Source organism: Quercus lobata, chromosome 4, assembly GCF_001633185.2.
Source record: "Quercus lobata isolate SW786 chromosome 4, ValleyOak3.0 Primary Assembly, whole genome shotgun sequence".
NCBI classification, from domain to species: domain Eukaryota; kingdom Viridiplantae; phylum Streptophyta; class Magnoliopsida; order Fagales; family Fagaceae; genus Quercus; species Quercus lobata.
In genome coordinates, this window is record NC_044907.1 from 45,938,506 (window position 1) to 45,954,751 (window position 16,246).

The following is a 16,246-nucleotide window of genomic DNA, read 5'->3' on the forward strand; positions in this document are numbered from 1 at the left end:
TAATTTTTTTTTTTTTTCAATTTTCTTCTTATAATTGTTTTTTAACATTATTTTTTTAAATATTTACAACCATTCTCCAAACGTTTCCCTCTCCCTTACCATTCATTTTCCCACTACTTTTTAAAATCTTTTTCCCTCCCTTGCTCTTCATCTCCCTCACTACTCTAAGTTAATATCATTTCTTCTCTTTCCTTTCATCTTCCTTTTTTTTGTTTCTTCTTATTCAAATCCCTCTACTATAAATTTGTCACTATCTCTTTCTATTCAATGCATAGTTTTCCCTTACAAAAAAAAAAAAAAAAAAAAAAAAAAAAAGGTTCCCTCTCTCTCTCTCTCTCTCTCTCTCTAAATTTTTTGGTGGATTTTTTTATTTTTCTTGCATCTCTACTTTAGGTTGATAATTTTTTATATTCTTTAAAACTCTATTTTGGGTTAATGTGATTTAATTTTGTTTTTTCAATTGTGATTTAGTTTTTTTTTAAATTATTATTGTTTATTATTATTATTATTATTATTATTATTCTCTTTGATTGTTAAATTATATCCTACTGCGTTCTAAAGAATTAAATATAGCATATAAAAATATAATATTATTCTATTACATAGCATGATTTGAATAATTTTGTATTTATTCTATTACATAACATGATTTTTTATAATGCTAAATTTCGATGTTAAATTATGAGACTTTACTAATTTTTGTTTATTTTGTAATCATCTGTGGTAGACAAAGTACTCTTAATAGTTGTATTAGAAGTACTCTATAATGCCATTTATTTAAAAAAAAGCAAAGGTTAGCCAAACGAAAATAATCGAATAGGAGACAAATTTTAACTTTTGCAATTTTATTTTTATTATTATTATTTTATAAAAATGCATGCATAGAAATTTAATTTTTACATTTTGTTAATAATTGTTTATTTGATAATATGTTTTGGACGGCCGAAATTATAATTTCTACAAAGAAAATAACCTTAATAGATTATAAAAAAAAATTAAAAAAAAAATTATCCTAATATTGCTTCAATTAATCATTGTTAAGTTTTATTAATTTTTTTAGTTTACGTTTTTTTGGTGTTTTGGACTGTTCCTATATTACATTTATGATTGTTCCTATAATAAATAAAAATAGAATTACGAAATACATTACTCATTATTAGATTAGTTTAAAATTGAAAAAAAAAAAAAAAAAAAAAAAAAAAAAAAAAATTATGAAACCATAAGTATCACGCGCAACACGCGGGTTCGCGGCTAGTTTTTCTAATATCCAAGCCTCTTGATTAACTAGGAGCATGGACTATGGACATCCTTACAACCATATAAAAAGCACCTGATCGAACTTGTCATCAACCCCACCCAAAAGAAGTCTCTCTTCAACTTCATCCTATTTGTTGTTGAGACAATATGACATGCTGCACAAGATCATGCAGTGATTAGGCCAGTAAATGGCAGCCCACTCAAATTCACTGGGTCGATCTTTGTCAAGCGATGATAAAACTAAGCAAACTACATGTCGTACAAAGCATCAAACGTTTAAACCTAGCAGTGCAACTGATCTTTCCCTCCCTATGATATAATGCTAAACGAATGTCGTAGTATCATTGGTTGAAGACAGTTTCTACAGTAGTGTTACTTACGATTGATAGAACTAGTGGAAAGTCTATTACATTTACTGTTATGTTTTGTTACAACAGATTATACAACTAACAGGATTAGTTGGCTTCAATACACGCACAGATTCAAGTATAAAATACAAATCAATGCACTATAGATTTTTTTTTTTTCGTTTTTCTTTTTTTTTGAAATGGTTAGAAATCTCTACTCTACTACCTGAACACTTCCCAGCTTCCCTTCCCCCTCAACCTCAAGGTACTTAGTACCTAAGGAGGTGACATCAGACCAATTGGGTCATTGGTAGTGTACTACAAATTGGGGCATTCGAATAAGATTGAATTTATTTTTCACTTAATTTTTGGTGCGTCTTTCTCCTTCTCTCTCACTATGCATTCATTTCTTTTCTTATTCTTCTACTTTCTCTGACTCATTTCTTTACAGCAACACACTTCAGTTCCTTCACATTTGTCATATGAACAGTTAACCGCTGGCAAGTTTAAAAGAGTTGTATGTATATATAAGATAATTGATAAATAACAATATTTATTAATCAAAAAAGGCGTGTAGTCCAAGTACACAAGAATCTTAAATAAGATGTAGGCAAAGAAGCTACATTTGCATCCCAAAAATTCGACCATTTACTTGTTAACAGCCTTCCACACTGCCCGATATTTATTCAAGAACCTTATTGGTAATACAACCTAAATATATAGGCAGCAATTCACCTTTCAACCCAGAATGCCAGCCCAAAGCCATCTCATTCTTCCTTTTTGCACCTCCCTGCCAATTATTCTACCAAAACACAGGAAAAAAAAAATAACAATCAAGTTAATCCATGATTTTGAAACCATACAGTTCAAGAAGCAAAAAAATAAAGATATTCAAAAATGAAGTTTAATGTAAACCAGGTATAAAAATGAAGTTTTTTGCAATACTATCATACCTAATACTAAACTTAAGGAAAAGGAATAACAAGGGTTTGACTTCATCCATACCACTAATGACTTCATTCTTACATGCACAGCACCATCTGTTTAGTAGGAAACCACATTTGCTCCATCTAGTAAAAGAAGGCTCTCCTTGAAAGTAGCTACATATGAAGGATATGTGATATCAGGATCCTTCTTCTCATGCAGAGTATCAGTGTCAATTAATACAAACTCAAATCCCGTCCTCTCTACTCGATGATTGACGAAGCAGAGTATAACTGAACCATCCTTGGTTAAGGCACTCCAATGAATGTTCTGTTTAAATGATCCAATAACAAAAAGCTTATTCCAAGACTCAACCACACCATACTCCTTCATCATCCATATGCAGTACTGGAAGTCAGAATTTCCATAATTATACTCCCAGGTAGATAAAGCCAGTTTCCCCTTGAATAATCCAATCCAGGGACTGGCATGGGTAGAATATTTGGGCAGTGCTAGTTTTCTTAATGTCTCACTATTGACGTCAAACGACAAAATCACTCTACCACCAACCCCGCGATTTTGTGCCACCCAGTGCAAAGCTCCACTAACCAATGGGGCTGGCAAATAATTATTCTGATGCCAGAAGAAAATCCCGATTGTCAATGAGATTACAACCTTCTTCCATGAATCTGAACTTAATGTGTACACCTCACTCACAATCTCATGTATACGCAATTGTGAATGTGAAATCCTGACAACCTTGTAGTCATCATTCTCGGAATGATAGGCAAATCCGAGTTGAAAAGAGTCTAACTTACCTAAGCGCTTACTATCAGGCAATCTCTTGAACATTCTAATGCTGGGGTTCCACAAATATATAACATTACCCCCGGAAGTGGCAAAGCACAATAAGCCATTGCACGAACCCACTATTTGGACAGACTCAGAATCAAAATCAAAGGGAATTCTAACCTCAGAAATCCTATCAAACGTGCGACCCAAAGCAACCGTACAGACTAATGTGTCAGATGGAGCAACCGTATCGGCTAATGGTCTTCCTTCCCAAGTTGCTATGCGGCATCTATCTTCCCATGTGGGCATGTGTATGACATAATCATTATCATCATTACTTTTGCTGTTATTAAGGTGAGTGGAGATGAAATAAGGAGTGGTAATTGAGGAGTTCCAGAATTTGCAAACGCACCTGAATCTTGTCACTGATTTAACCGGTAGTCTAGCCAGGATGTTTAGTACGATGTCGTGTGGTAGATGGTTCTCCCATTTGGGACATTTTGAGAGACACTCCACAGAGAGAGAGAGAGATGTGTGTAAAGGGTAAAAGAAACAGAGTTAGGAAGACTAAAGTGGCCTTTGCTAACGATGTTCTTTGTAAGGGTGTTTGTATTTTTTTTAAATATGTATAAGTGAAAAGGTGTGTGGAAATATGTATGATATTGTTTAAAATACCATACCAACCATCATCCCTTAAACTTTGGGGACATTGTAAATTGATTCAAAATACAAAAGAAAAGAATTAGGTTCTATTTGGATCCATTTATTTTACTGAAGTTGAAAACTTTTTATTAAAAATACTATAGATAAAGATAAAAATTAGCTAAAATAGTACCGTAAAACCCATAAATAGTACCAAAAAGTATAATGGAACCTATAAATAGTAGCAAAAATAAGCTGAATAGTAAAATAAATTGACAAAAATATTTTTTGCCAAACACACACTTAGTGTTTGTTTGGATAGCGGCAAGTCAAGCACGTTTTATGCGTCCAACATTTTTTAGTGGGTCTCGTGCACTGTTCATGGGACTCACAAGTACTTTTTTTTTTTTAGGAAAACAACTTTAAAACTGGGTCCCATGATACAATTCACACATTTAAAAATTATTTTACTACAGTATTTTCAGTTTTTAGTTTTCAGTAATAAGCGGTATCCAAATAGGCCCTTAGAATGCGTTTGGGAAGAGATTAAAAATTAAAATTATTTTACTTATCAACTTATTTTTGTTACTATTCATGGATTTCACTGCACTTATTAGTACTATTCATGAACTCCTTTGTACTATTTTAACTAACTTTTACACTTATCTATAATAATTTCAGTAATAAGTTTTCAGTTTCAGCAAAATAAGCGATATCCAAACTGACCCTTAATACAGTTCCTTTCCCCTCCAACCTATTCTACAATCACCCCGCACAACTTCATATTCTAATGCAAAATGTTGGAAAACCATTTAAAATTTTACCGTCAGGGCCACTAGTTGGAAAACCAATTAAAATTTTGATATTTTAAAGAAATAGACTTTAAATAAATATTCTGAAAATATAATAAAGTTCTTTTTGTATTCCGAAACTATTGGGGAAAAAATCCTTTCCTAAAATTTAAAAAATAAATTTTATACTATGCATTTGAGTATGTATGTGATCTATAGCTTCATGTCGCTTGTTCATCTTTTTTTTTTTTTTTTTTTTTTTTAAATTATAATGGTTTGTGTCCTGTTGTACATGTCAAGTTATGTATTGCTAGGGATAGTATCACCTAATTAAACATCATATCATATCATATTATCATATATTATATAATAAAAATTTGGCTCATAAGTCGAGGTTGTGCTAAATTGCTTCACTAAATTGCAGCAATAAACATGTAACATGCATCTAAGTTTTAGTTGGTATAGATAACAACTTATTTATTCTTATCAATTTCTTTAGATAAAGTGTTTCTCAAAATAAATTTCCTTAGATAAAGTAGCAATAAGTGTTTCAACAAAACATGCTACATGCATTCTAAATAAAATAAAAATAAATGTTTTAAAATAACATGTAACATGCATCCAAGTTTAAGTTCATAAAGACAAACTTATTTGCTCTTATCAATTTCTTTAAATATAATAATAATAAGTGTTTTAAAAGAACATGCAACATGCATCTAAGTTTCAGTTGATAAAGACAATAATTTATTTATTCTTATCAATTTTTTAGATAAACTAACAATAAATTTCTTAACAAAACATGCAACATGCATTTTAGAAAAAATAACAATAAATGTTTTAACAAAACATGCAACATGCATCTAAGTTTAAGTAGATAAAGACAACAACTAATTATTTCTTATCAATTTCTTTAAATAAAATAACAATAAGTGTTTTAACAAAATATGCAACATGCATCTAAATTTTAGTTGATAAAGACAACAATTTATTTTTTCTTATCAATTTCTTTAGATAAAGTAACAATAAGTTTTTTAAACAAAACATGTAGCATGCATTTTAGATAAAATAACAATAATTGCTTTAACAAAACATGCAACATGCATTTAAGGTTTAGTTGCTCATAATGTCAACAACTTATTTATTTTTATCAATCTCATTAGATAAAATAATAATAAGTTTTTTTAACAAAACATGCAACATGCAACATACATCTAAATTTCAGTTGATAGAGACAACAATTTATTTTTTCTAATCAATTTCTTTAGATAAAGTAACAATAAGTTTTTTAACAAAATATGTAACATTCATTTTAGGTAAAATAAAAATAATTTGGTATTAAGCTCAGTCCTTAGAAGTTTAATGCCCCTTAGAAATGTGGTTTTAGTCAATGAGTCTTGTCTTAAAAGTAAGTTTAGTCTTTCTTATGTGTATCTTACAATTTTTCCAAATCAAGTCTTTTGTATTGATTCTATTGACTGTTATTACTATGGTTTAGCATGACTTCTATTTACCAATCTCCTTCTCTTTTCATGAATCTGAATTTCTTAGTTCTCTCTTTATCCCTCCTCTACTACATTATTAACATAAATCTATATATTTATCGCAGCATTTTTAACCAGTCAATAGATTTAAGGTTAAACAGCTTCTACAGGTTAAAAATAAAAAATAAGATAAAAACCCTTCTTGACTCTCTTGCTTTTACAACTTCAATGCTATTCCTCCTATTATTAAGAATATCTATACATAAAAAGAGCCAATAGGCTCTTGAACAGTGTTATGAACAGTATTTTTGATTTAGTGAGTTGTCTTTTTCCTTTTTCCTTTTTTTTTCTTCAAGTGCTCCTATTTGTTTTGAGCTTTTTTTTTTTTTTTAATGATCTTTATGTGTTTACCTTATACTTGTAATGTAAGTTTACATTGTATACACACAAAAAGTGGAAAATATTATATACATTTGCAAAAAAAAAAAAAAATTGTACAAATTTTGCAAATGTGAACATCATTTGTCAATTTTTATGTGTTTACAATATAAATTTACATTGTAAGTGAAATATATATTTTTATATATAAAAGTAGTTAATGGGATGAGTTACATTTATTTCGCTACAGTAGTTTTAGTTTGTTCAATTTTTATTGTTTTGTTGACTGCTGCTTTTTTTCTTTTTTTGTGAACGCATAAAGCTATAATAGATTTTGCTATATTATTTTTGATTTGTTCAATTCGCGCTATTTCACATTATAATAAAATATTAACACCACAAATTGGCACAATATTTTCACAATCGTTGAGTTGTTAACTCATTATAAGTCAAAATAAAATAATAAAATATCATACTGGAACCAACCATAACTAAAAATAAAAGTATTGTGAAAAATAAGTGCTACATCCACAATAATTTTCACAACACTTTCATAACAAATCAAATGTGCTAAATTGTTATTAGTTCTTATTTAAACTTACCAATGAAACTACTTTTTTGCCCACCAATAACAACTTGTAGTAACCTACTATTTAGAATTTGTTGTAAAAATATTATGGATATATAGCATTTTTTTGTGTGAAAATTGTTAGGACATTTTGATGTCATCATAATATTTTTAAAACTGCTGAGCTGTCAATTCTTTACAAATTAAAATATAATATAACAAAATTATAAATGTATTATGAAAATGTTGCGTCATTCTATTGTGTTTTTAGAAATTTTTTGTTGGTTTAATCAATTTTGTTTAGCCAAAATTCACTATTCCACACACAATTTTCTTGGGTTAACTTTTTGTATATATTTTTCTTTATACACCATTTTAAGTTAAAACACGTATTTTTACACACACAAAATAAAAACAAAAACAAAAACTTAGGAAAAAAACACTTTTCATCCTTTATGTTTAGAGTAATTTACAATTCTTCCCTAAACTTTACAATCAGACAATTTTTCCCTTAATATTTTGGAAAAGAGCAAATATGTCATATTGTCATTCTCTCAGTTAAACTCTAATAAAATCTTATAATTCTTAAAATATTTTATTGTGTAATGTCTAAATTACTCTTACTAAATTTTAGCATCCCAAAAATTTTCTTTACGTATTGAGTTTTAAAAGGTAGAAATTCTTAGAAAGTTGAAATGATGATATAAGGTGTTTTATTTGTTATCTAAAGAACTTTGATTTCTAGGTTTAAATTTTTAAAACATATAATTTATCTAATGAAAAATTCGATGACACATTCCTTTTGATATCCTTTTAAATAAAAAATAAAAAATTCTTGGCAAAACTCAATTGTTTATTGTTGGAAGATGATGATATTCATTATCATTCTTAGATGCTTTTAGAGAGTAGATATATTGTCTTTAGCAAGTAGTTACTAAAAAACTATAATAGTAAAATAAATATTTATATGTTAAACAGCTATCCTAACTTTGTAGTTGATCAAAATTCTTATACAAATGATATTAACTTTTTATGACATAATTAATATAATTCTTAAAATTAATATCTCTTTTGATTAATATAAATCTTTATATATATACTTTAAAAATCAAATGATTTATATCTTTATTTTGTGAAAGAAATAAAATCTAGAATTGACCTTAATCATAAATTTTTTTCCACGGCAAGCACGTGTCTTGCACGAGCTGCCCTAATGCATGTGTGTATATATATTAATTTTTAATTTTTATCATGGTTCACAGTAAATGAATCAGCTAGCGGCCAACTAGCCCCTTTTTCCTCGAGGAGAAGGAAAGAGGTTGTCAAGAAAAGCAACGGTAGCATCACTTTCAAACCAACCTCGTACACTCACTTGCAGCTCATCCTGCCACTCATTGCTTATCCAAACCATTCACTGACACGTGCTGCTTCGGATTAAGCTCAAAAAAGTACAAATTTGGAAGCTACTGAACCTATCCAGAAACATACTTTTAGATAAATTGGCACATACCAAAATATGGTCCATCAAAAAACATATCTTCATGAAATGTCATGCAAACCTCAAGATTGAATCCAATGCAATCAATATCAAAAGCTAGGGGCGGCACTAACTGTTGAAACTGATTGGGACTACTGACTAATCAAAGCTTAGGCAATGCACCTATAAATATCAACCATACCTTGTGTTCAAGCTCATCCACAACCAAATCCTCTTCCTACAAGAAATACAAGTGCTCTCCACTATTGTTTAATGCTTCAACTTAACTCCTTGATGGCAAACTCACGTTTAGCAAGGTTTGTAACAGAGGTTGCACCTCCACAATATATTAGTGTCATCAGGCACAAAGCAAGAAAGATGCTGGATACAATAAATGAAGAAGACAGAGATGTTAGTGCAAAAAACTTGCTAGCTTCATCACCAAAGAGTTCTTTGTGGTCATCATCTTCTCCTTCAGCTTCTTCAGCAGCTCTTAATACTGATACTTTCCCAAAGAGGTTCATAGGTCATTTCTGATCTTTGATCGCTACGAGTCTTGATTATGTGCAGCACTTAATTGTGCATGAGCCTTATCTCATCTATTTTTGTAGAATTGATGAGATTATAAAGTGATGAACATCTGTACCAGGCAATGTAATTAATGGAATTAATGAGAAACTGTGTTATCATTTTCAAATGTACAGAGCAATGGCTTTATATCAATAAAGAAAATTTTGCTTAAGGCTTTGGCATGTAATGAACATTTGTAGCGGCCTCAAGTCAAGACACTAGCAGAGAAACTAAGTAAATTCCAGTGGTGCTGCACCTCACTGTCAGCATTGTTTGACAAAGGTGGCAATCTTCTTCCCCAGAACCAGCCAATCCTTAGTAAAAATTGTGAGTAGGAAGAACAAAAGGAATTAAATCCAAAAATTGGAATTAACTACTTTTTAAGTTATATTTTTTTTTTATATATAAACATATTTTATTACTCATGTCATAAAAAAAAATTAATTAAAATGGAAGTCAATTCTTACCATAGAAAATAAAATAAAAGGAAGGTAAACATCAACAAGTCTAGGAACACACCGAACTAATACATCGAGTTACTATTGGAGCATAATAAAAATAGTGTCAATGATAACACATGTAAAAGTGATGTTACTCCCATCATAAGTTAACGGCAAAGCAATGTGTGAAATCGGGTGAAACCTTATGATTGTTGACTCCACATACCGCCAATAAGGGTAATTTTTCTAATATCCAAGCCTCTTGATTAACTAGGAGCATGGACTATGGACATCCTTACAACCATATAAAAAGAACCTGAACTTGTCAACAACCCCACCCAAAAGAAGTCTCTTCAACTTCATCCTATTTGTTGTTGAGACAATATGACATGTTGCACAAGATCATGCAGTAATTAGGCCAGTAAATGGCAGCTCACTCAAATTCACTGGGTCGATCTTTGTCAAGCGATGATAAAACTAAGCAAACTACATGTCGTACAAAGCATCAAACGTTTATACCTAGCAGTGCAACTGATCGTTCCCTCCCTATGATATAATGCTAAACGAATGTCGTAGTATCATTGGTTGAAGACAGTTTCTACAGTTGTGTTACTTACGATTGATAGAACTAGTGGAAAGTCTATTACATTTACTGTTATGTTTTGTTACAACAGATTATACAACTAACAGGATTAGTTGGCTTCAATACACGCACAGATTCAAGAATAAAATACATATCAATGCACTATAGATTTTTTATTTTTTTAATTTTTTGAAATGGTTAGAAATCCCTACTCTACTACCTGAACCCTTACCAGCTTCCCTTCCCCCTCAACCTCAAGGTATTTAGTACCTAAGGAGGTGACATCAGACCAATTGGGTCATTGGTAGTGTACTACAAATTGGGGCATTCGAATAAGATTGAATTTATTTTTCACTTAATTTTTGGTGCGTCTTTCTCCTTCTCTCTCACTATGCATTCATTTCTTTTCTTATTCTTCTACTTTCTCTGACTCATTTCTTTACTGCAACACACTTCAGTTCCTTCACATTTGTCATATGAACAGTTACAGCTGGCAAGTTTAAAAGAGTTAGATGTATATATAAGATAATTGATAAATAACAATATTTATTAGTCAAAAAAGGCGTGTAGCCCAAGTACACAAGAATCTCAAATAAGATGTAGGCAAAGAAGCTACATTTGCATCCCAAAAATTCGACCATTTACTTGTTAACAGCCTTCCACACTGCCTGATATTTATTCAAGAACCTTATTGGTAATACAACCTAAATATATAGGCAGCAATTCATCTTTCAACCCAGAATGCCAGCCCGAAGCCATCTCATTCTTCCTTTTTGCACCTCTCTGCCAATTATTCTACCAAAACACAGGAAAGAAAAAATAACAATCAAGTTAATCCATGATTCTGAAACCATACAGTTCAAGAAGCAAAAAATAAAGATATTCACAAATGAAGTTTAACGTAAACCAGGGATAAAAATGAAGTTTCTTACAATACTATCATACCTAATGCTAAACTTGAAGGAAAAGGAATAACAAGGGTTTGACTTCATCCATACCACTAATGACTTCATTCTTATATGCACAGCACCATCTTTTTAGTAGGAAACCACATTTGCTCCATCTAGTAAAAGAAGGCTCTCCTTGAAAGTAGCTACATATGAAGGATATTTGATATCAGGATCCTTCTTCTCATGTAGAGTTTCAGTGTCAATTAATGCAAACTCAAATCTCGTCCTCTCTACTCGATGATTGACGAAGCAGAGTATAAGTGAACCGTACTTGGTAAAGGCACTCCAATGAATGTTCTGTTTAAATGATCCAATAACAAAAAGCTTATTCCAAGACTCAACCACACCATACTCCATCATCCATATGCAGTACTGGAAGTCAGAATTTCCATAATAATATTCCCAGGTAGATAAAGCCAGCTTCCCCTTGGTTAGTACATTTGTGTGCGCATATATTGCAAATGGTAAATACTACATTACATTGCTTGATTTTGAGTTTGATGTCAATATTACAGAACTATTACAGTGTTTATGGGGGTCAACAATTCTCTCCTTATTATGCCACCTCTGGGGCAGCAGGACCACCTGGGATGTACCACAATTTTTACCCATTCTATGCACAATACGCACAAAGTAGCAGGCTCAGGGTTTTGGAGTTCAATATCCCCAAATGGTACAATACACATATTTGCCTCAGAACTATGGCTCTACTGGGATACTTTCTCTTCCTTCTTCAATGCCAACAACTAATAGCACAGGTGATATATTTTAAACCATTCTCCAATGTTCATTTTTAAGTAAAATACAATCCATTCTTACCATAGAATTTGCATGCGAAATGCAATAGGTGCAACATCAACAGCAGAGGTGAGTGGAACAGCTGCAGGTGCTACACAAGCCTCTGGAACAGCTTCTGAACAGAATTCATCAACTTAAAATTCCATTGGAGGAAAAAAAAAAAAAAACAATGTCTTCTTACAAGACTAACAACATGGATAAAATGGTGAACAGGGTCATGAGCAAAAGGAGAAAAATGTGAATAAGGAAAGAATATTAAGTTACTGATATGATTCAACAGGATGTCTGATCAGCTTGCATAACAAGGGAAAGGAATCCAAGAATTCAGCATGGGGATCCATTCATACATGGAACAGGCATATAGAGCTATGTTAAAGCTTGTTCCACTAACCATCTTTGCTTCGTTTCTCAATTCATGCCCCAATACTACCATCTTCATCATCATACTTGTTTGGTCCAGAACTGTAGGGAGTCTTTTTTTTTTTTAATTTTTAGTAGTTGTTAGGATTAGGACAACCATATTCATTTGTGTATTGGCATAAGGTAGAAACTAAATATTGGCTTTGGATTCTACCTTATAGACTAATTGCTAGATGGTAATGTCTCAGACGCAGAGAGCATCCAATGACATTAACTTGTTTATACTGGCAGTAATGGGTTCAAAAGATTGATTTTGTATCTTTGAAACCCGATTGGTTGGTCAAGAAGAAAAGGTGAGCTCGGATAGCTCAGCCATTTAACTTGTAATTTTTTTGTTTGTTCATTTTTCATTATTGGTACTTTTTAAGATAGGATTAGTTGGCAAAAAGAAGATTGTCTCTCTTGGTTTCTTTTTCTTACAGACAATCATCTCTTTTTATCTTTCATCTTTCGCTTTCAGTCGGCATTCTTTACTCATTGTGATTCTTCGTTGGCATAGTCACATCTTTTGGGCGCTATAGAATGTGTTTAGAATCCAAGGGATCTCACAGTGGGTCAATGGGTGATGGCCCTTTTTCTGTTTCAAAGTTGGGCTTGCAGATCTTGCCGCACATTTATGCTTGTGATTCTTGAAATTCCATCTGCTATTATATGGTTGGATTTCCATGACATAATAATAATATCATATAATAAAAATATTAATAACAAAAGTTATCCTGCGGTAGATATATCTCCTTAAAGAAGTGACAATGGATACACAAACCAAATTTTCCTTTGTCATGTATAATAATATCATATATTAAATAAATTATATAAATTATATCACATACTATATAATAAAAAAAAGTTGATTGTACCAATTTGCTGCTTTTTACATAGAAATAATAAACAAAACTTTGCTCATTTTTTTTCTTTTTCTAAATAAAGAGTAACAGAATTAATGGTGACAATTTTACTTAGACCTGATCATTATAATTATCAAGCAATTGAGGACTCAATGTTGTTGTTGTTGTTGTTGTTGTTGTTTTTTTTTTTTTTTTTTTGATATATTATTCATAACGAAAAGAAAATACATCTTAAATAAAGGCTTGTTCTAAAAAACAATGCATCTCTTCAACTCAAGCTAGGAAATCATCAAATGCCTAAAACATGTTTCAATCCAAATGTTTGGAAGGGTTTAGACGATAAGGGGCCCGAAGAAAACAGTTTTTTTCCCTTTATTTTTTATTTTTTATTATTATAGGAGAAACGATCATGACGAATAGATGTTCCACTTTTACTTCTAAAGCTTCTTTCCTCATTGTATGATAATGATAATAGCCCACTATACCAAAGCCAGACTATTCGGTCATGGAAAAGAGTGAGTGTTGATTGATATACTGTAAGTTTCACTATTATTTGTTATAAATGATAAAGGTGCAGCATCATCTTTTCCTTTTAAACAATTTTTAATTCGTTTTCATTATAGTATGCAAGATGAGTGTATCATGCATCACAATAGAGAGAATATTTCCTCTAAATTTTTTAGGATAAATTGTGGGTACTAGATAGAGTAATTTGGCTTATCTCAATTGTCAAATCTTAAAAGCTCCGAGCTTCTCTATGAAACCAGGTTGGGTTTATCTCTTGGCCAATATTTGTTTTAAGTACTTATGTAGAATCTGTACCATATCTATTTACTAGGGGACAAAATCCATTGAACCAAGTCATCTTCCTCAGCATTAACAAAACCAAGAGGAGCCCAATTATGACTTGATACTCATACCTCTCAGAATTATCTTCCACTAGTGATAAAGCTGGCAAAACCCATCTGCTGCTCTATTGTAGCCAGTTGGAGGAGGCATGTTGTCATCAATGTCTAAAGGATATAACATTTTTCACAATTCCTGACATAATTTGTTCTGATTAGTGCAAAATAAAAATGGACTAGATTTAGGTGAAATTAATGTTGTTCTAATCACAATAGGTGATCGACAACTTGAAAAAAAAAAATTTGTTGTATTAGTGTTACTTGACAGTCAAATATGTGTACTCTATCAAAGACATTGAATTCAGTATGGCACTGTACTATACCTAAAGACAACTTTACTTGAATTGTTATTTTTTACTTCAGGTCATTGACTGATTCAATGTATTAACTGAAGTGCAACCAAGATAAAAGAGCAACCCAAAAACCTGACCTTCATAACCCATGTAAAATCCAAACACTTTAATAAAACAAGTGACGTATGTAGTCCATTGACTCCATTCGAATAACAAAACATTAAAAGGAGCCTAAAAACCGGTGGTTGCCTAAAATCACACTGCTACTGTTTTCCATACTGCATTCCAGCCCATTAGGAAATGTGTAGGGGGAAAAAACCCCTGCCAAAAGTCACTTTGATTTTATTTATTTATGTATTTATTTTTCTTCTTCTTATGTGTGCAGACTGCAGACAATGCAAGAAATTGTAATTACTGAACTGTGTCCTTGTATAGATATGGCTGGGCATGCTTCCCACACAATATATGTCGGTAAATTACCAATAGGCAATACATACGAGGAAATGGGAAATTGAAGACATCTTTACAAGGTTAGAATTATAGAATTTTCCACAACTATTTTAACTTCATAGATGTTTTTAAATTAATTTTTTTTTTTTAAAGTTTCATGTGTTGAGTTTCTATTTTCAAATAAATTTTTTTAAATCTAAATTGCAAATTTCACTCTTTAGCTTTGACTTGTTTTTAATTCATTTGGTTGATTGGAAATTTGGAAAAGTTTGATGTGTTACACAGTACAAATTTATGCGAGGAATTTGTAAGCCTATACAGCTTTGACTTGTTTCTAATAAATCGGGAGAAATTCCCCCAACCACCCCTCATATTTTCCTCTAGTATGCATGATGATGCACCATAAGGACCACATACATCATATGGACACTATCCTTGCCACTCTCAAGTAGTTGTAATTTTTTTTGTCTAGTTCACAATATTCATGATCTTAGAAATTTATACATGTGGACATTTACACTATGTTTGGATGGGTGGATTTTAGGAAGGATGGAAAAATTTTGGGAGAGAATAGGAGAGAAAATGAAAAAGGGTGTTGTTTGGTAAGGAGGGAGGGAGAGGAAATTTTTTGGTGGGGCCCAGGCATTTTCCACCCAACCCACCTAAAACTTGTCTCTCCAAAATGGAGAGAAAATAGGGTGGGAGGAGTTTTATGGGTAAATGACAAAATTGCCCACTGCACTAATTTCGTCCCATTGTCTTTTTTTTTCCCCCGCTTTTTTTTTCTTCTGCCTACTTTCCTAGGTGTTTGCTCCTTTTAAGGCATTATTTATTTTTATTATTGTTATTTTCACTTTCTGAGAACGATGCCTACTCTTTTTTTTTTTTAATCCTTTTTTCTTTTGATTTTCTGGGTTGTACGTAGTGTTATGTTTTTTTTTTTTTTAATTAGACATGATTTTTTTTCCTGGACATAATTTTTATTGTTTCATAAATTTGGGTGATTGTTTTCTTTTTTTTTAATTGCTTGTCATTTTTTTATTTTAATTGTGCATCATTTTTTAATAAGGGTATATGAGTAAATTTATACAAACTCACTTTTTCTATCCCTCCATTTTTTTACTCTCAATCAAACAAAAAGGAGGGAAATTAAAATCTTTTCTATCCTTCCACTTTTCTATCCTCCCACAATTTTCTATCCTCCCATTTTTCCTCCCCTCCAACCAAACACACCCTTAAGTAGCACTTAAAATGGTCCTCTTATGATGGATTTATGTGACAATAAGCTTAAAATGGTCCTCTAATGATGGATTTATGTGATAATAAGCACACACA

General features: G+C 31.4%; 1 protein-coding gene across 1 annotated transcript; it reads right to left on the reverse strand.

Moving 5' to 3' along the window:
• Positions 1 to 2,648: 2,648 nt before the first annotated feature.
• On the reverse strand, positions 2,649 to 3,629 carry LOC115985324 (F-box/kelch-repeat protein At3g06240-like). Its single transcript, XM_031108280.1, has one exon. The coding sequence runs from the start codon at positions 3,627 to 3,629 to the stop codon at positions 2,649 to 2,651; it is 981 nt and encodes a 326-aa protein (XP_030964140.1).
• Between the last annotated feature and the right edge of the window lie 12,617 nt (positions 3,630 to 16,246).

What these genes read in the sequence shown, in the direction of transcription:
- LOC115985324 (XM_031108280.1), bottom strand. Translation starts at nt 3,629, where the DNA reads ATGCCCACATGGGAAGATAGATGCCGCATAGCAACTTGGGAAGGAAGA.